We start from the raw sequence: 20,254 nt of genomic DNA, 5'->3' as shown, positions 1-20,254 counted from the left end.
CCACCAAAAGCTGCCGCCCGCACACACGCGCCAAATTTACTTCCGTATTTTCTTCCGCCGCCACCAGTGTCGTCTCGTCGCATTCGCCCTCTGGTGGCCCGTCCTGGCGTGTCCCTGCCCGCCCAACGACAACAACCTCTCCCATCCATCGTCCAGTCCTTCTTCTCCATCTCTCTCCCCTCCCTCATCACCCACACCTCCCCAAAAGAGCACTCCTGATACACACAATGGAGACCCGTAACCTCGACCACCGCCGCACAAACTTCAAGGGCCGCACCCAGTTCTCCACCCAGGAGGTACGTTGACCCAGTCCTCACACTACACATTCCTTCCCCCACCCCCCCTCCCACCCAAATCCCACAAACCTCCCGGGCACCCGTCCCACCGCCGTGTGCCGTCGCCACCCATCACTCGTGACTTGCCACTGACATTCAACAGCTCCGCCGCAGGCGTGAGGAGGCCCAGGTCGAGATCCGTAGGCAAAAGGTGAGCTAGTTTGTTGACCGCCCCCGCCCCCACCCTCCCGTCGCCCCTCAAAGGCAGCGTGGTGGCCAAGCGCCTGTGCGCATGCCTGGTATGACTGGCCGGACTGGACACAAAGTCCCTGGCTGCGGCGCTGGCGATGGCGTCCCCGTCACGTCTCGCATTGCTTTGCCTCGTCGTCTCGTCGAGGACGTCACGCACGCATAAAAAAGTTGTAGCACCACAGCGCCGGTCACCACACATCCATGTCCACCCTTTCCAAATGCTGCTCAGCTCAAAAACGCCATGGTCCCGCGCCACCATGGCAATGGGATGATGGTGCGGAAAGGGGGGGCGGTCACGAAAAAGAAATCAAAAAATCAATCCAGGAGAGAGAGCAGTGTACTGATGTTTGCTTCGTAGCGTGAGGAGTCGATTGCCAAGCGTCGCAACTTCCAGCCCGTGTCGGACGATGTCGACTCGGACGACGACGTCGAGGAGCTCGGTGACGCCGCTCTCGGCGACACCCTGCCAGCCATGCTCCAGGCTGTCTGGTCCACCGACGGCGAGGTTCAGCTTGACGCTACCACCAAGTTCCGCAAGCTCCTCTCCAAGGAGAAGAACCCTCCCATTGACCGCGTGATCGAGTGCGGTGTTGTCCCCCGCTTCGTCGAGTTCCTCAACTCGTCCAACACTCAGCTTCAGGTAGGTTACGCCACGACACGACGCAAGCGCTAAATGTTCAGTTCGAGGCCGCTTGGGCTCTTACCAACATTGCCTCGGGTACCTCTGAGCACACCCAGGTCGTCATCGCCGCCGGTGCCGTCCCCCTCTTCATTCTCCTCCTCTCGTCGCCCGTCCTTGACGTCCGCGAGCAGGCCGTCTGGGCTCTCGGTAACATTGCCGGTGACTCGCCCAAGTGCCGTGACCACGTTCTTTCGCAGGGTGCTCTCCAGCCCCTTCTCCAGCTCCTCAACGAGAACCACAAGCTCTCGATGCTCCGCAACGCTACCTGGACTCTGTCCAACTTCTGCCGTGGCAAGTCGCCCCAGCCCAACTGGGACCTCATCTCGCCCGCTCTCCCCGTCCTCTCGAAGCTCATCTACTCGCTCGACGACGAGGTGCTTATCGACGCGTGCTGGGCCATCTCGTACCTCTCGGACGGCACCAACGACAAGATCCAGGCTGTTATCGAGTCGGGTGTCTGCCGTCGCCTTGTCGACCTCCTCATGCACCCCTCGACTGCTGTCCAGACCCCCGCTCTCCGCTCGGTCGGCAACATTGTCACCGGCGACGACCTCCAGACCCAGGTCATCATCTCGTCGGGTGCCCTCCCTGCTCTCCTGAGCCTCCTCTCGTCGCCCAAGGACGGCATCCGCAAGGAGGCCTGCTGGACCATCTCCAACATTACTGCTGGCTCGCCCCACCAGATCCAGGCTATCATCGATGCCAACATCATCCCTCCCCTCATCAACATTCTCCAGAACGCCGACTTCAAGACCAAGAAGGAGGCCTGCTGGGCCATCTCCAACGCCACCTCGGGCGGTCTCTCGGAGCCCAACCAGATCCGCTACCTCGTCTCGCAGGGCTGCATCAAGCCCATGTGTGACCTCCTCCAGTCGATGGACAACAAGATCATCCAGGTCGCCCTTGACGGTCTTGACAACATCCTCAAGGTCGGTGAGATGGACAAGCAGGCTGCCGGCCCCGGTGCCGTCAACCAGTACGCCCAGTACATCGAGGAGGCCGGCGGCATGGTCACCATCCACAACCTCCAGCACCACGACAACCTCGAGATTTACAAGAAGTGCTTCTACATCATGGACAAGTTCTTCCCCGACGAGGAGGAGGAGGAGACCGAGGGTGCCGCCCCCGCCGTCGACGCGTCCGGCCAGTACGCCTTCCAGTCCGACGTCGCTGCTCCCCAGGGCGGCTTCAACTTTGGCCAGTAATTTGCGACACCCCCCGCCGACCTGCTTTACTTTTGCTCCTCTTCTTTTCTTTTTTCTTCTTTTCTCTCCCTCCCTGTCTTGTCTGTTCCGGTCCCGCATAGGCGGCGCGCGCACTGTGCGCCGCCACTAGACTCCGCCGCATCGCCAGCCTCGTTCAATCTCTCTCCAGTACACTTTTGCCTCTACGTCGACATATAACGATCCGGCCACTAGCACCGAGGGCAACTGCAACCAGCCCCTCGCCGTCAACCACCACATATCCACCACCCACCCGCCTCACCAATCCCCCCACTACCACCCCACCACCCCACCCCACCCCCAACCCGCCAGTACCAACCCCCCCTTTTACACCAATGTCACCGCTGCCCCGTCACTCGTGCGAGGCTTCTCATAGGATACCTCTGCAGCCTGCCTGCCCCGATAATTCTGTTGGGGGAGGGTCCTCTGTCATATGTATAGATAGGGGATGGACATGCATTTCGTCACAACTATAACTGGTCTCTCATTGTTGCACGTTTAGGACGCTATCTGGCCAGATAGCGGCAATGGCTATGACGCCGGGTCGTTACAGAAAATATCGTGTGCCTCGACGCTTACGTAACACATGTTTTGAGGGCTCAAAACGTCATTTCGGCGCCTTTCATTCACGAGCCAGCTGACCACAGTTGCTTGCTCCTTCGTTGTGTCTCCTACAAGCAAAACCATTTTATCTCCTTGTAACACCACACACAAAGACTATGGGCGGAGATATCGACCACCGCGAGCGTGACCGTGACGGCGACCGCGAGCACCGCAGTGAACGGCGCTACGACGACCGCGACCGCCGCGAACACCGCGAACACCGTCATCGGGACAAGGACGAGACCGAGGACGAGCGCCGCGAACGTAAACGCCGTGAACGCGAGCGCGACGACCGCGACAGAAAGTACCGGTCGCGGTACTCGGACGACGAGGACAAGGACAAGGACAAGGACAAGGACCGGGATTGCGACACGGACCACCGCCGTAGAAAGGAGGAGAGGCGCGAGGACCGCCGCCGCGACGAGACCGAGGACGAGCGCCGCGAGCGCAAGCGCCAGCGCAGGGAGAAGGAGGACCGCCGCGATAAGGAGCGCGACCAGCGGAGGCGGGAGCGCAAGGAGAAGCGCAGGGACGGGGTCGAGGTCGTCGACGACGACGAGGCCGGGAGCATGTGGGTGGAGAAGGACGTTGATGCGGTGGTGAGTTGATCGCTTCTTGGAGAGCAACAACTGACGGATACGTTGCAGAGTGCCGTTGGCTCCATCCCGACCGCCGACTCACTCCCACTCAAGTCGACGGCTGTGGCGTCTAGCAGCGTCAACGAGCCGCCGGCCCGCGCGACAGAGGACATGCCCCAGCGCGACTCGTGGATGGTCGGCCCCGACGACGGTCTGGGTGGCGCTGGAGGCGCCGGCGGCAGCGGCGACGGCGGCGGCGACCTGTTCTCGAGCTTTGGCACAGAGCGCAAGCGCAAGGACCCGAATGAGAAGAAGCCCGATCCCGCAAAGGTGCGTGCTGCGTGCATGCGTTTAAACATCCCTCGCTGACCTCTGTCCCCAGGTCGTTCACTCAAAGTATGAGCTCAACACCCAGCTGCTCGAGGGCAAGTCTGTGGACGAATACAAGACAGATGGTGGGTTGGATCCGGTCTGGGTTACGCCATTCCATTTCTGTCACCCAATCCCCTCGCCCCCACCGCTCCCGCTTTCGTTGCTGTTGCTGACTTGTCCCAGAGAAGAAGACCCAGCTGGGCGGCCCCGGCTACCAATGGCGCATGATGAAGCTCCGTCGCCTGTACGAGCAGGCCGAGGAGCAAGGGCGTGGTGTTGAGGAAGTCGCGCTGGAGCGCTACGGCTCGTTGGACGAATACAACGACGCACTCGAGGAACGCCGTTTCCTCGATGACCGTGACGCCCGTCGTCGTCCGCGCGGTGACGCCCGTGGCGGCCGAGGCGGCAGCGACAGTGCCAGTCCCGGGATGCGCACGCCCGAGGCGTCTGGCCGCCGCTTCGTGTTCAACAACTCGGACGAGTCGCGCCCAGCTTCGCGTCAAGGATTCAGGCGCCCAGGCGAAGAAAACGACAAGGGCACGCATACGCCTACTGCCCGTGTGGACGCTTTGCGCCGACAGGAGAGCGGCGCGCGCGCTACGCCCGGTCAAGGCGCTACTCCCATTCCGAGCGTGTTCACCCCGCAGTCTCTCACGCGGGGCACCTCTGGCGAGCCTCCTCGCGTCGCTTCGCTGGGTGGGAAGCCCGTCATGTCGATCGAGCAGCTCAACAGGCTCCAGGCCAAGGTCCTCCGTGCCAAGCTTACGGACGACCCCGAGGCCGAGGCCCTCGAGGAGCAGTATGAGCGCGAGCGCGCGCAGTACGACGATGCCGGTGGTGCGGGACCTGTCGCGGCCGGCACCCTTGTCCGTGAAGACGAGGACGGGAACCAGGTGCAGGTCGAGGTGCTCCCCACCCTCGATGGCCAAGGCCGGCTGTACGATGTCGGCAAGGGCGACGAGGACGTGCAATCTGTGCAGGGCGGCAAGCGCCGCAAAAAGGAGCCCAAGGTGAGCTTGATGGCCTATGGAACGGTGCGATAGCTGACAATACAGTTTGAGACTCGTGACAAGCAAGGCAACCTCCTGCGGTACAATGCCGACGACGACGATGTCACACTCGGCGACCTCGTGCGGCAAGAGCGCTTTGGAGGTGGTGCCTCGGACACCAAGAACCTCGATGCCGAGCTCGCGTCCCAGATCACCCGCGACGCGCGGTTCGACGACAACCTTGACTACATGGACGACAATGCCGACAAGCTCGCGCGCAAGCGCATGAAGACGGATGCCATGAAGCGCGCGTTTGCTATCAACGGTGAGTTGGATGTGGCCGGGTGAAGGGCACGCTGCCGTCACCCGGCCAGCTAAGCGGATTGCGCACTAACTGACTCTAATAGATTACAAGCGCACAAAGAAGGCGCTGGACACGTGCCCCTTGTGCTGGCAAGACGACCGCAATCCCCTCACTGCCATCGTTGCCCTCGGCAAGCGCGCATACCTCAGCTGCACGCTCACCGAGGAGCTTGTTCCAGGCCACTGCCTCATCGTGCCCATCCAGCACTGCCTGAGCACACTCGAACTGGACGACGAGGACTGGGAAGAGATTAGGGTGAGCTGTCAAGGCCGCTTACACGAAGCCAGAGCTAACGAGTCAGAACTTTATGAAGTGCCTAATGCGCATGTTTGCGGCCGAGAACAAGGGTGTGCTCTTCTACGAGACCATCCTCTCGTTCCGCCAGCAGCGACACACGTTCATCGAATGCGTCCCGCTCCCGGCCAACGTGTTTGCCGACGCCCCGGCCTTCTTCCGCGAATCCATCATGGCCTCCGAGTCGGACTGGAGCCAGCACAAGAAGCTCATCGACTTTTCCACCCGTCCCGGTGGATTCCGCCGCATGCTCGTCGCCAACATGCCATACTTCATGGTCCAGTGGGACTACAAGGGCGAGAAGGGATACGGACACGTCATTGAGGGCGTGGACGACGCCGCGGGCCGTGCTGGCGACGACGAGCTGGGCGGCATGGACGAAGGTGACGCCGGTGGCGGCAAGTTCCCTCCGTGAGTACCGGGTTTGAGTGGGCCTGCACATCTCTTGGGTTCTGGAGAGAGAACCATAACCCATGACATGTGTGCATGTGTGCTCCCATCCCCACACCGACGGGCTGTTTGCTGTTTACTGACACGGACGTCTCAGGTATTTTGCCGCCGAAATCATCGGCAACGTCCTCGGCCTCGAGCCGCGCAAGTGGATGCGGCCCAAGCGCATCGACTACAGCATGAACCCCGAGCGTGCGCGTGCGCTGGGCACAAAGTTCCAGCCGTACAACTGGACTGTCCAGGAGCAGGTGGACGAGGGCCAGTAAGCTGAAACTGGGTGTGTGAGAGGAGGAGGACGAGGACGAGGACGATATCCAGGCGTGGGAGCTGTGGGAGTATCGAAATGCATTGTCGCTTCGTCTGACTGACACTTATGGATGGAAGGGGGAGCGGAATCTTGGTGCACTGCCATCAGGAGATTGCTGTTTGGTGATGACTGATGAAACGCGCAGAATGTGGGAGGGAAGCACGAAGCGCAGAAGAGAAGCCAGAGGAGGGAAGGTGATGGGATCGGACCACCCACTCAAACTGCACAATCGTGCCGTCCATTGTATCGATCCCCTACCCATCCACTCACTCACTCACTCACCCCTATACTGCACACGACTCACCTCGTCACGGGTCACACGACCCATCACTCTGCGTTCCTCTGGAGATAAATACCTTCGCAGGTGCCCACATCCTTCTTCACCACCATGGACTCGACCGACTTTGACGACATGATCACCATCCGACAGCTCACAGACCCTGCTGGTAAGCTCATGTACAACGTATCGCAGCTGACACCTCGCAGCGACAGACGCCGAGCACCGGCGCCTCGTACAAGTGATCGTCTCGGCGTTTCAGACCGTGGACCCGAGGAGAAGAACGCACGATATCAGCACCACTGCAGGCGGTGGCAACGCCGCCGTGACCACTACCACGACCTATCCCCAGCCCCGCGACCTGCTCGACGTCGCCCGACGCCGAGCGAGCCTGTATTCCCACTCGCAGGCGGGTCCCGACGCCGAGGGGGACACGGAGGTGTGGGTCGCGGAGAAGTCCCGCAGGACGATGCCGGGCACGGCGCGGGAGTGGGAGATTGTGGGTGTAGCAATGTGGAAAGTCCCCGTACGTGTCTCCGCGCACACGAACCAGTCCTGACAGGTTGATAAACACGAGTACGGGAACGAGGGCGTTTCCGGCTCACCCATCGACCGTGTCAAGTCCGCAGAGCACGGCCTCGTCCCTCACGTTGTCGCCCGTGAGCCCCACGGACGCGTCCTTGGCCTTGGACAGGTACGCCGACATGGACGACAAGGAGGCGTCCCTCGTTTCCACGTTCCACGCGTTTGCGGAAACCCAGCGGCACACGCCGACGCTGATGCTCCTGGCTGTGGACCCAGTGCACCAGGGGCACGGGGTGGGGCGTGCGCTTGTTTCCCATGCCCAAGCGCGTGCACGGTGTTCACGGTCGCGCTTGGCCGTTGGCGTAGAGAGGGCCGAAGTGGTGAGCTTCAGAAGCGTCGACACGAAGCTGACAACTCCAGGTGACATTCTACGAACAGCTCGGGTTCACCACTCGATCGTATGGGTCCCATGGTGGGGTGAGCCTGTGGTGCATGGTGTGGGAGGACCCAGATGGCGACGGCAGTGACAGCGACGACGACGACGATGATGATGACAGTTGCGACGCGCCTTGGTGGCGGCAGATCCCACAGTTGTAGACATCCCATGATAATCATCCACGGAGCCTTTCTATAAGACGGCCCTGTACAACCAAACATTACACCTATGAACCATTGTAGGAACCCACGTATGACCTTTCCACCTTTTGTACCGTAGATACCCATTTACTTTCTGCCCAGTCGACGACACCCCGGGGAACTTTGCTCTGGACACCAATGTTCCATCTACATATGCCACCTCGGACCCCGCGCTCAGCGCGAAATCCTCACGTCGTCACCACAGCTCTCGCAGGTCCTGGTCTTGGGTCCAAAGGCCAAAAAGAGGGGATAGAACACGGTATGCACGACCTTGTACGACCTCTTGCGCGGACGGAACATGTGGCCGGTAACATGACACGAGTCCCTGCGGCTGACTTGAGGACTGACCGCGGGGAAGACCGTGGGGACCATTGCTGGGAGGCTCGGGCTGAATGGGATGATGACGCGCAAGATGGGTGGGCTCCGTCGTTCCGCGGCCTCGAAGCTGCTGCCAGAGGAGCACGAGGAGATGCTCGAAGCCCGTGATGGCGATGACAGCAGCGCCGACGACGAGAAGCTCTGGAGCGTCGCTGGGGCAGACGACAGCGAGAGGGCGTCCCAGAGTGACAACACTGGATGTGCGCATCAGTATATGAGTGGGCACCACGGTGGTGTGTGTCGAGGTCGGAGCACGCAGGTACTCACAGTCTTCGTCGTCGGAATATGTCAGAACCGCGGGGCTGGAGTTGGAGCGGATCATCGTCGTTGTTACCGGCAGAGCTGGTACAGTGCAGTACGTCGAGAGAGAGAGAGGTGCGAGACGTGAAGGTGTATCGGACCTCACAGTCTCACTTTTATGTCCTGCATAAACCACCCTCTGCGACTGGTACTGGTACACGGTTCAACGATCTCGGACGCCATCGCCTCGCGTTGCACAGCTCACTGCCTGGGTGTGGTGGACGAGATCCACCCCTATGTCCTCTCCCGCTGGCTCAGCCCGGTGGTGCCGGGAAGATTAACTGCGATCGACCGGTCCGGTGTCATGGCGTCGTTATCCATGTTCTACCCCAGGCTGCCAATTCGCATCAAGCACTGGACGATGGAAGACTCTGAATGCACCGTCACAGAACTGCTCGACGTTCGACTGTGGGCCAGAACATGGAGAACACAGGATCCACAAGGAACGGCGGTGCGTGCCTGACTCGAGCGAGGAATGCCCCGTAAATGTCGGTGCAATTTCTTCTGTCCACAGTGGTCGACATTGCGAGACGAGAAGCCACCAGTACAACAGTCTTGTCTCACAGAACTGGAATGTCAGGTTCTAAATACATTGTTGGGTTCTGGCAGGAGCGCTGAGGCAGTGATGCGGAAACCATCTCTGCATCTCGCTTATTGGGGCACGTGTCGTAAGTGGAGTGCCGCGGTGTAGTGGCGGTTCATTTGCTGTTCACCTTCCGCTGCACGGCCCTGTGGTGATAAGACAACACAGATACGAACCAGAATACATAAGGAATCGTGTACCACGGGCACAGCTATACAGCCAGCGACTTCTTTTTCCTCTTATCCATTATATCTCTCTTTCCGGCCCCCAAGGAGCTATCCATCGTGTGCGTACAACCTCCAACCGAGTCTCAGCCGCAACACCCAACCTTGACTTCCTGGCCGCACTTGGTACAGAGCCTCGTATTGGATCCGAAGAGAAGATGATACGGGCACGCGAGGCGGTAGATCTTCAGCCACATTGGACGAGGGGGGAACACGTGGCGGGTGTTGGCACACGAGTCGTCGCCGATGACCAGAGGAAGGCGTTTGTTATCATGCGCGATGCCATCGAAAGGGGTCGAGGTGGTACTCGTGGCGAGAGAGCAAGGTGGAGAAGCTGGAGTGGTCTTCCTCTCTTTGATTTCAGTGAGAGGAAGGGGGACTGGAATGTTAGCGAGAGGAAACAGCAGAAAGGGTCTGATAACTTTACTCACAGTCGTCCGAGTACGGTGGCGGAGCGGTGCCACCAGTCGTGGTGATGGTCACAGTGCTGGAGGCGTCCATTGCGGTAATTCAAGTGGCGACGATATCTGAAAGGATACCAGTGGCGTATCGTGATATAAATCCAAGCCTTAAGTATTGATACGCTGCAGTCTGCGCAGACAATAACGCGCATGGTAAGTTGACATCACCCACAATGGCCGTCGGCCGCTCCACTCCAAAGAGTGAATTATCCCTCACATTCTACGGCAACATCCATGGGACGACGTCGGTGAACGCGGGCATCTGACAAGGAGAGCGGTGCGTGCCTACCGATGTCTTTTGCGTCCAAGTGGAATGCTTTGTCGTGGCGAGAGGATAACTCTAGCCTGCATAGAGCCGAATGAGGGAGTGGCAAATCATCTCCGTGCGACGGTGACAATTCTCTATCACTAAAACATCTCCACTTCCATACAAATGACTACAGATCAGATCAGATACAGTACATGCGGCTCTCAACTCTCAAAAGGACAGCAGCCAACTCTGACCTTTTCCCCACATGCTTTGCACGTTCGCCTCTTGTACAGCAGGAACAAGGTCCAGGGCAAGAGAACGATAATGGCCACCTGTTGCCCTGTGGATCGACGCTCGATATCGTGGGGACGGCCCGTAATCGTGCACGACCCGACCACCGCCGCGTTTGACGGTCCGTCGTTGGTACTAGGACCAGAACCAGAACGGGTAGCGAGCGGGCGCGATCGGCAGCACCTGTACCAGCTTGTGGTGGGTTTGGACGGCAAAATGAAGGGCGAGTATGGCGGCGTGATGCTCGGCGTGATGCTCGGCGTGGTGCTCGGCGTGGTGCTCATGGACGATTTCGGCTCCTTGACCTCGGAGAGTGGAAGAGGGACTGCGTGCGTCAGTACAGTACAACACGGCTAGCATCAAGAGATGGCAGCCACAAGCTACGCACATTCGTCCGGGTACGGTGGTGGTGGCCCCGCGTCGATGGGAGACGCTGGGGGTGGCGTGACGCGCACGGCGGGGACGGTGCGCATTTGGGACATTGTGCTCGAGTGTGCTGCAGGCTGTATACAGGAAGGTGTCCAAGTGGTGCAGGTCAAGTATGCGTGTGGTGTTATTGAGGCGGGACGAGGTGTTGATTCAAACCCTATCGCCAACATCTGTATCCTCTTAAACCATCAGACCATACCCTCCGGGAAGGCCGCCAAGAATGCAGCACATACACTAGTATGTCACCTCCGCACAGCAACGCCGTCACCGATGTGAGAATTGTGAGAAATCCCTCCACAGGTCTTGGACTCGCCGCCGCCCGACACCTGGGGCACGCCCCGCAGACTCGTCACCAGTCCGCATACACCACCAAACGTGGCGGCAAACAGGCCCGAGATGTGCGAGGCAGCCGAACTCGCGTCCTGTCGCCTCCGACACACTCCACTCCCCCCCCCCACACAGTCCCGTAGCAAGTGGCCAAGTGGACGGGTCGGCGCAGAACGTGCAAGGACAGTTAGTGGTAAAGCGGAGCCGACGTGATCCGGCACCAAGCAAGGCACATTTTGCGAGATTTTGGGCGGCGGTGCGTGCCTGTTGGAGATTCGAGTGATCTTCGCGCGAGGTTTGCTGAGAACGTCGTCTCGCTCGTGTGTATCGCTCATGTCGGCTGCGATGAGGGGTTAAGAATGTCTTGGTGTCTCTTGGCACTGACGACCGTTGCAGCCAGTTAGATGATACACGCTGGGAGTCGCTCGCTGCAAGGAACAGTTAACAGAGTGACGGGTGACACATGTTGGTTTCAGCACTCATCTCACGTGTCTCTCTCGGTCTAGTGCGATCTAGTGCATGGATTGTAAAAAATTGTAGAAACTCCCTTCCTCCCAATTAGACGCGGCGGGCCTCGGCGCGTGCCCAAGCACCCACGCCGCCGTCCATGGCGGCCACTCGTGCGGCCAGCGCATTAACAGCCACGGCCATGTCCGGGGACACGGGGCCGTCCGGGATATACAGCGATGCGCGGAAGAGCAGCTCGGCGGTCTGCGCGCCCTCGCTGCTGGCACCAAGCGCGCCCAGCCTGGCGACGAGCGCTGGGAGGGATGCGACAGTAGCTGGGGCGAGGCGGAGGGCGATGCGCGCCAACACCTCGAGACGGGCCGCGTCGGCCGTAGCGCTCGTGGCGGCGACGAAGCGCGCCGCGTCCTTGGCCCACCGCTGGGCCTCGTCGGCGCCCACGCTTGCGAGCGCGTCTTCGAGAACAGTCAAGAGGAGGTCGCGCACCTCCTCGGTCTGCGGGCGCGTGAGCGCCGCGTCCCACTGGGCGGCGATCCACGCCACAAGCGAGTTGCGCAGCAGGGCCCTGCCGCCGGCGGGGACGCGGGCGATGGACGTCACGGCGCCCAGGACGTTGCGGCGGAACACGGCGTCTTGGCTCGACTGGAAGAGGGAGGCGAGGAGGGCGAATGTGTTGCGGCGGGCAAGGATACGGTAGTCGGCGTCGCTCTTCACGCCGTCGCGCAGCAGGCGGACCATCCAGGTACGTTCGCGACGCGAGCCGTCGCCGGCGGCGTAGAGCATGCCGTAGAGAGCGGGCACGTCTCCCGAGTCGAGCGTCGGGCGCTGGAGAAGGAAGCGGCTGGAAATGGGGTAAAGGAAGTGCGCGGGGTGGGCGAGTGCGCGGAGTGCGTGGGCAATGAACAGGGCAATGAGGGTGGGGACGCGGGGCTGCTTGGGCGTCAGGTCGACGTTGAACGCGTCGGCACCCGTAGGCGCGGCCTCCTTCTGGGGAGCCGGGATGGCGTGGGCGAGCAACTCGAGCGTGTGCACCAGCTGGAGCTTCTCGTGGAATCCCACAGTGGCCATCTTGTTCAGTGCCGCCGAGAGAACGTATCCAGCGACGGCACGCATACCCTTGTCCCTGCTGCTGAGCGCGCAGACGGCGAGGCCGAGGACGTTGGAACGGAGAATCTCGACAAAGTCAAGACCCGAGAGTTCCTCCTGGAGGGCGGCGGCAGTGAGGCCAAGGACAAAGACGGGGTCGTACACATCCTCGGTCTCGTCAGCGTCGCCGGGACCGGCGACAAACGAGCGGCGCAGGGGGAACGCGCAGCAAGTACCAAAGACGCGCTGGGCGTCAAAGGACGTGACGGCGTCCAGAGCGCGCGAGCTGACGCCACCTCCGGGAGACCAGTGCTTGAGGACGGACGTCATGGAGACCTTGCGTTGGGTTTCGAAGGCCTGGAAGAGCTGGAGGAGCAGGCGGTCCGCGAGGGACAGGGTACCGCGGTACAGCGGCACGAGGGGCTCGACAAAATTGGGCTGGCACGAAACGTAGGTCGACGCGAGGAAGAGGGCGTGTGTCAGGCGGATAAAGGCAAGACGGTGCTCGGGCTCGGCAGACGGGAGGGCAAGCTTGGTGATCTGCTTGGACGCCACAAGCTGCTGGAGCTGAGCACGCACGAAACCGGCCTTCATCATCGACTTTTGCACGAGGATGGCGGCAAACTCGAGGGCCTCGGCAACGTCCAATCGGTCAGTGACAGCGGCCGTGATGGCAGGCTCGGCAAACGCGGTGTTGGGCTCGACACGGATGCTCTCGCCGTCCTTGATGGCAGCGCTGAGCGCGGCAAGGGTGGCAAGCTCGTCGCCGGCCAGCGGGGTGTCCGAGCTAAAGACGCGGGTGCTCCACTGCAGACCGAGGTTGAGGAGGGACGTGACGGCCCATCCGACGTCGGCGTTTCCGCTGGCCGCGAGAGAGGATGCGGCACGGGCGAGCGGGAGGTTGAACGATGCGAGAGGGATGGCACCGAGGGCCGCGTTAACGTCGTCGGCTTGGCCGGAGACGAGCAGCTGGGCGGCCGCAGTGTGGATCTCGTCGCTGAGGACCACGTTGGAGAGGGCAGCAGCAGCAGCCTTGGTGGCCACAGCCGAGACGGGGCTCTGCGAAGCGACAAGGGAGGGGAGAACGCGGGCGTCATCGAGCCACTCGGGGTTCTTCTCGAGCTCGGCGGCAAACACCTTGGCGGCATCAGATGAAAGCGAGACAAGGAGAGCGAGGAGGACGTGCGCATCATCGTCGGCCTTGATGAGGTCAGACACAATGGAGGCAGTGAGCTCGACGTTGAGACGGCGGGACAGCGAGGTGGCCACAGCGGCCTGGAGGCGAGTGGAGACGGGGCGGTAGCAGCCGCGCGCAAGGAGGGCCGAGAGGTGGGGGTAGACACTCTCGGCACGGGCGGCAAGAACAAGAGCGCCCAGGACGTCTGAAGGCGTCGACGACGACTTTTTGGCGCGTTTGAGGGTGCGGCTCAACGAAGCGTCAACCTGGGCCGGGGTAAGGAAACGGATCCAGGGAGCGACAGCAGCAAACGCCAGCGCATCGGGCGTCTTCTTGTTCTCCAGGGTCTCCACAGCAGTGTGCGCGTAGTGTTCGGCAAGGGCGCGGTCAAACGTCGCCTCCTTGAGAGTGGCAGCGAGGGCAGTGAGCTGCTCGCGGACGTCGTCGCCCGCAGAGGTGAGGAAGAGGTCGCGCACGGCCGAGTTGTTGAAGACGGCGGTCTTGAGACGACGGCTCTGGGTGTCATCGGTAGCCTTGCCAACAGCGAGAGCAAGGAGACGGAGGACGTCGTCCTTGGGCCTCGAGGCGGCGAGCAAGTGGACGAGGAACTGAGCCTGACGGGCACCCTCGTCCGTGGTAGCCGTGTTCATGAGCATGACGAGGGTAGGTGCGAGAGTTCCAGTGGAGAACGATTCAAGGGCCTGGCGGATAAAGCTGCGCTGGATCCAATCGGCCTCGTCAACAAGCTTGGGCGTCTCGGGGTCGACAGTGGCCAACTTGCCAGCCTCAAACACGACAGCAAGGTCAGAGTCCATGAGAGAGACAATCTCCATCAGACCGTGACGAGGCTGGCCGGCCTCGTGGGCGGCCTTAATTGTCGCACGGAGACGGGTGATGATCTCGCGCACAAAGTCGGCAGTGGCCTGCTTGCCAAGGAGACTGACGAGCACACGGCGGAGGTAGTTGAGGACCGAGGCGGCGGCATCGGTGGCAATGTGCATGCCGAGGAGTTTGGCGTGGAGCTGCTCGACCATGGTGAGGAGCAAGGGGGAAGCGACAGCCTGGGCGGACAAGGTCGGCACAACAGTAGCGGCATCCTCAATGTAACGGTGCGGGGTCTTGAGGGTACGACGGGTGCACTCGTCAACAAACGAGAGGAGGTGGATCTGCTGAGCAATAAACATGGGTCCGTTGACCGTGTCCGAGACACAGGGGAAGGCCTCAAGCCAAATGGGGAGCTCGAGGGCGTCGTGCTCAAACAGCAGGCTGGGACCAAGGAGACGGTGAAGGAGGGTTGTAGTCATGACGTGGGTGACCACGTTACGCGTGCTGAGGTGCAGCTGCAGAATGTGGTACAGGTACGTGAACTGCGAGCCAGCGGCCTTGTTTGTCCACGTCCAGTCGCGGACCTCGGAGAGGAGGCGGAGAACGTGCAGCTGCGAAAGGGCCTCAAAGCCCTCGACGTCACCACGCGAGTGACCGAAACCACCACCCATACCGACGGTACCCAGGGTACCGACCGATCCCACCGAGCCAGAGTCCGAGACGACGGAACCCTCACGAGCCTCACGGCGCGCGCGGCGCTCAGCGTTCGCGGACGAAGCCGAAACGAGGAGCTTGCCGATGTCGAAACGAGCCTCACCGGCGAGCGAGGGAAGAGTCTTGTGATACAGGCCAAAGAGGCGGAGGGCAGCCTCAGTGAGCATGGCACCACGGGCGGCTAGAGCAGGCTCGACCTCGTCATCTTCGTCGGTGGGGCGGGCGAGCTGCGCTGCCTTTTGGGCAAAGGCAATAATGACAGGAACCTCGGGCACGCGGCGGCGACACTCAATCTCGAGCTCGCGAGCGCGAGCCGCCCACGCACCATCGGCACCCTCGTCGACCTCGGTTCCAATAGCGGCGAACAGGGCCTGGACGGCCGCGAGCTTTTGGAGACCGCGGGCGAGAGCCAGGGCAGTAACGTGCTGGACGAGGGCGTTGTTATGCTGGAGACCCTTGGAAAGGTGGTGCTTGGTCAGAGGTGACGGGAGCACTGACTCGACAACAGTGGCAACCGCAGGAGGGATAGCACGAGGGAGCATTGACGCGGCGTCGACACCACGGGGAGCGGGCTGGTTGAAGGTCTTGCGGTCTGGAATAGGGAGCGAGACGACACGGCCGACATACGCCATGGTGGCGATCCAGCGCGCGTCAAGGCGAGGATCCAGAGACAGAGCAGAGTGGGCCCAGTAGCCAGCGACAAGCTCGGGGCACGCCTCGAACATCTTCAACACCCAGGCGCCAACGCGGCCCTCACCATCGACAACACGAGCGCCGAGGCGCTTGACGACGTTGGAGAGGATACGGTTGTGCAGACCCTTCTTCTTGCGGGGGTCCTGTGACTCTTCTTCTTCGCGGGGGTACCAACCCTCGTCCTCGAAGCAGATACCGCGGCCGTGGGTGGCAGTAACGCCCTCGAGGAAGCCCTCGGCAATCTCGCCGACGGAACGGCCAGTGGTCGGCTCCTCGACGTTGCGGTCCATGACCTTGGCGATGTTGTCAATGGCACTCTCGTCCAGGAGGACAAGGGCAATACGACGAGCCACACCGGGAGGAGGGCCCGAGATGGCCGCCCACATGGCTGTAAGGACACGGTAGACAGTGGTGGCAGGGTCAGCCTGGAGGCCGCTGTAGAGGTGGGAGAGGATCGCCTTGGCGTGGACGTGAAAGGCAGTGGTGGGAAGGAGGGGCAGGATGAGGTCGATAGCGAGGTGACGGATGTCGGGACGGTCAAGGGGGTCCTTGTCGCCATACTCAACTGTGCCCTCCTTGTTACGACGGCGCATACCGAGCATGCGGCCAAAGCCCTTGACGCTGCCACCCTCGACAATCGAGCTCCAGACCTTGCCAGCAAGACGACCACGCGCAGTGCCGCCGAGCAGGTTGGTCGCGTCAGGCTCGTCAATGTGGACAGCAGCCGAGGCGACAGCCAGACCAGCGAGGATATGCTCGCGCTTGCTTGACTGGAGCAGGCGGCCCATGAGGTCGGCGTACGGCTCGGTCGAGTTGAGGAGCTTGTTCACGATGCCAACGAGCTGGGCGTGGAAGAAGGGAAGGGGAGTGAGAACGCGGATGACCATTGAGAGGAGAAGGGCTGAGGTCTCCGCGAGCTTCTCGTTCTTGGTCTGGGGGTCAGCTCGATGCTTTGCGTGAAGAGGAGCTCACTTCGTCGGCCAGCTTCCAAGCATTGAAGATTTCATCGGCGGTGGGGGATGTATCCAGGTAGTGCTGGAGGATGAGCACCGTAGGATGCGTAATTGCGAGAGGGAGTGACGAGAATGGTGTCACGATCTGTTGGTGAAACGACACGAGGGCTGCAGGTCAGCTCCTGGACATGTCTACTGACGAGCTCACCTTGCCTTGTGCCAGTTGCAAGTCCGTCGCGCACGGCTTTACCCGTAGGGAACGACTTGGTTCCCGGGGTAGGGCGGTGGACGACATCGGCCGTGGCCACGTCATCTCCGCGCTTGCGTTTGGAGGCCATGGGAGCGATCGTCGATGGGGGTGTTGTGACGAAGATGTGGCTAGAGCAGTCACTGTCTGTGGAGGTCGCAATTATTGTGTTCTGGGCTGCTACACGCAGAAATCGTCAGAGATCACGTGACAGGCAAGGTGGAGGTACGGAAGCAAAATGAAATAATACTCTTTTGGTTTACGTAAACACGTTTCCGGTTCCCGCTTGGCCGTTGGACGCGTGTGCCTTTTTTTTTTCTTTGGCTGCGCGCCACGCGCGGGCGCGACTGGCTTTTTTGGTGTCACCTGAGAGCCCGTGGGATGTAAACATGGACCCGCCTTCTGCCAGCTGGGCCCTTGCACTGAATGCCAATATGGGCTCTCACCCTATGCTAGCAAGGCTCAAAGCTGCTCTGCCAACCCTGGCGCTCTAATGACCAGCATATGACGCAGGCAGCAGGCAGCTTTGCCTGCAACCGCGCCCGCGCACCTCTGCACATGCGTCGTGGGCCTGAGAACAAGGCAACCAGGGACACCACTAATGCCCCCCATGGCTCCCGTCGCTCAATGAGCCGAACGCGCGCCATGTAATTCCAGCCAGCCAGCCAACCAAATGAGAGGAGAGGGAGGAGGAGCGTAGCCAGGCGCCAGGCATTCCACGGGCTGCCGACACTGGGCAGCCAAACGGTCCTCGCACCTCTTTCCATCTCTTTCTCTCCACAATCAACACAAACTAAACACATCCATCCCAACAACAGGTGGTCACAACCTCCTCCTCCCCGTCCCCCCCACATCTCCCCACATCTACCTTGTCTCTTGTGACTACTTGTGCATAACACACCGGCATCCACGCCCCCCCGTGGTCCTCTCGTCGCTTGTTTACATCGCCCCTTGTTTACATCCCAATCACCCCCACCCAAACTAGGCCGCGACGTTGTTTGCGCGGCCATGTCTTATCAATCCGACCGCCTTCACGGCCTGGGCATCTCCAACGGATCGCCAATGGCTCAGCAGCCTTACAACTCGTCTCCTGCATCGTCGCCTCAACGCCAGCAGCAGTGGACAAACACTGGCACCGGCTCCCCCCAGCGTTCCCCAGTGCGGTCGTCGGCTCCGTCACGCGCACCCACAACCCCAACCAGGCTTCAGATCCACCAGCCCAGCAACAGTGCTGCCAGCCCCGTCGCTCAGCCCCAGTTTGCTCTTCGTCCTACCCACTCGACTCGTGGTTACTCCCTGCCCCCTCCCGCGCCACCACCTTTTGCTCCAGCTACGAGCTCGCCTTTGAAGCCTCGGGCCGATAACAGTGCGGCATATGGCCAAATGCGTCAATACGCAGAGCCCGCGTTCGAGGAGTATGAGAACAGCCCAAAGAGGACCACTCCCTCTCGTCCAACCTCGAAGGAGAGCGGCAGTTCGAGTCATTCTCGCCAGGTTCGCCAGAGTAAGAGCACGGAGATGCTCAAGCGCCTCTCGTGTTCTCAGACCAACAGCCAGCGTAGCACGTACCAAGAGTTCTCGGACGACGAGGATGACGACCCGGATGAGCGTCTCCGACTCCCCACCAACTACCGCAACAGCCCTCGCTCATCTGTTGGCGCTGCGTCCGGACTCCCCGACGGTTCGCCTGCCAGTAGCAACCAGACCAGAGGCAGTGTGCGCTCGGGCAGCAACGTCCCCGGTTCCCCGCCCAGCAGCTCGTCGGACACGTTCCACTCGGCCAACGAGGACCAAGGGCCGCTCGTTCAGCCAGGCTACTCATCGTCCAGTGACTCGGGTGCCCAACACCGTGGCTCGCCTACCCGCAGCAGGCCGCATGCCGCCCAGGCTGCACCGAGCAGGAAGCAGCGTCCCAAGTCGGAAATGATCCTCATGCGCAAGCACTCGCAGAATGAGGCCCTCCTCGCTGCCGAGACGGGTGGCATGGTTCAGCTCCACGGCGACCTCTTCTCCACTGCTAACAATGGGATAATGGGCCCCGCCCCTAACGTTCGCTCACCTGTGAACGTTGCCCCCGGATCGCACGAGTTCCCCAACGGTGCCAATGTGACCAACCGCATGTCGATGCAGTCTACACCCAGCAGCTCTGAGCAACACTCCAGCTCGGGCTTTGGCGGTTCTTCGTACTCGCACACTGGCAGCTCTGGATTCTCTCACAACGCAGCCGAACTCGTGCGCAACCACAACAACAACTCGGGCTTTGACTTTCCTCAGCAGCTCAGCGCCTCCTCATCCCTTGCGTCCGGTGCTAGCGGCGGCACTCGCCACAAGCGCAGCTACTCTGACGGCGAAGGTCTCGCCGCTCTTGCTCGTCAGGGCACCCTCCTCCACCCGGCCAGCTCGGAGGCGCGTGCAGCCATGGAACTCGACCTCATGCTCGGCAAGCCCCGTTCACGTCGTCTGTCCGGCAGCCGTCTGCTTCCCGCCCCTGAAGGCGACAAGAAGAGCAAGGACAAGGTCCGTCTCGAGGCCAGCAAGAAGTCGCGGGCCCGCGTCGAGCTCGATGTCGTCATTGAGCGCGAGTGTGTGGTTGAAGGCGGCGAGCTCCGCGGTCGTCTCGAGATTGTCGTTCGTGGCGGCAAGAAGAACAAGGACCTCCGCGTTGGCGCGGGCAAGATTCGTGTGCTTGGATTTGAAGAGTTGCCTGGCAACGCGTCCAACTCCCGCCACATCTTCTACCAGCACCAGTACCCATTGCCCGCTTTCCAAGAGTCGCGTAACGTCGGTCCCAGTATGAGCCTCTTTGCTGATGCTCCCGATGAGGAGGGCTTCTGTCTGGCCAGGGAGGGCACCCACGCCGTTCCCTTTGCCTGCCCCCTCCCCATCGGTGGTGGTGCCAAGGGCTCGTACACCTCGCCCACCGCCAAGGGCCCCAACATTCGCTACGTTGTTGTCGGCAGTGTCAAGCTCCACATTCCCAAGACTGGCAAGCGCGCCATTGCGCACTTTTAACCGCCCGGTCGT

The 20,254-nt window shown here is 61.2% G+C and overlaps 6 protein-coding genes across 6 annotated transcripts; 4 read left to right on the top strand and 2 right to left on the bottom strand.

Annotated features, from left to right (window-relative positions):
- Positions 1-227: 227 nt before the first annotated feature.
- On the top strand, positions 228-2,414 carry SRP1 (Importin alpha subunit (Karyopherin alpha subunit) (Serine-rich RNA polymerase I suppressor protein); the record flags this gene model as incomplete). The annotated part of the gene is made up of 4 exons (XM_028619828.1): positions 228-296; positions 439-486; positions 886-1,167; positions 1,209-2,414. The coding sequence occupies 4 exons, from the start codon at positions 228-230 to the stop codon at positions 2,412-2,414; spliced, it is 1,605 nt and encodes a 534-aa protein (XP_028478800.1).
- Positions 2,415-3,151: 737 nt separating this feature from the next.
- On the top strand, positions 3,152-6,348 carry EHS24_004211 (uncharacterized protein; the record flags this gene model as incomplete). The annotated part of the gene is made up of 8 exons (XM_028619827.1): positions 3,152-3,634; positions 3,683-3,943; positions 3,996-4,068; positions 4,169-4,995; positions 5,041-5,299; positions 5,382-5,593; positions 5,640-6,043; positions 6,180-6,348. The coding sequence occupies 8 exons, from the start codon at positions 3,152-3,154 to the stop codon at positions 6,346-6,348; spliced, it is 2,688 nt and encodes an 895-aa protein (XP_028478799.1).
- A 429-nt stretch (positions 6,349-6,777) lies between these two features.
- EHS24_004210 (uncharacterized protein) lies at positions 6,778-8,313 on the top strand (the record flags this gene model as incomplete). The annotated part of the gene is made up of 6 exons (XM_028619826.1): positions 6,778-6,835; positions 6,876-7,192; positions 7,244-7,360; positions 7,476-7,571; positions 7,612-7,668; positions 7,870-8,313. The coding sequence occupies 6 exons, from the start codon at positions 6,778-6,780 to the stop codon at positions 8,311-8,313; spliced, it is 1,089 nt and encodes a 362-aa protein (XP_028478798.1).
- Positions 8,314-9,398: 1,085 nt separating this feature from the next.
- EHS24_004209 (uncharacterized protein) lies at positions 9,399-9,813 on the bottom strand (the record flags this gene model as incomplete). Its single annotated transcript, XM_028619825.1, has 2 exons — positions 9,399-9,691; positions 9,744-9,813. The coding sequence occupies 2 exons, from the start codon at positions 9,811-9,813 to the stop codon at positions 9,399-9,401; spliced, it is 363 nt and encodes a 120-aa protein (XP_028478797.1).
- A 1,815-nt stretch (positions 9,814-11,628) lies between these two features.
- On the bottom strand, positions 11,629-17,321 carry EHS24_004208 (uncharacterized protein; the record flags this gene model as incomplete). The annotated part of the gene is made up of 3 exons (XM_028619824.1): positions 11,629-16,956; positions 17,003-17,128; positions 17,184-17,321. 3 exons carry the CDS (start codon positions 17,319-17,321, stop codon positions 11,629-11,631), a joined length of 5,592 nt encoding a protein of 1,863 aa, XP_028478796.1.
- Positions 17,322-18,238: 917 nt separating this feature from the next.
- On the top strand, positions 18,239-20,242 carry EHS24_004207 (uncharacterized protein; the record flags this gene model as incomplete). The annotated part of the gene is made up of 1 exon (XM_028619823.1): positions 18,239-20,242. The coding sequence occupies one exon, from the start codon at positions 18,239-18,241 to the stop codon at positions 20,240-20,242; it is 2,004 nt and encodes a 667-aa protein (XP_028478795.1).
- Positions 20,243-20,254: the final 12 nt, after the last annotated feature.

The sequence above is a fragment of the Apiotrichum porosum genome (assembly GCF_003942205.1).
Source record: "Apiotrichum porosum strain DSM 27194 chromosome Unknown scaffold_2, whole genome shotgun sequence".
Taxonomy (NCBI): Eukaryota; Fungi; Basidiomycota; class Tremellomycetes; order Trichosporonales; family Trichosporonaceae; genus Apiotrichum; species Apiotrichum porosum.
The sequence above is the reverse complement of the archived record's forward strand: the minus strand, read 5'-3'. Positions and strand labels throughout refer to the sequence as shown.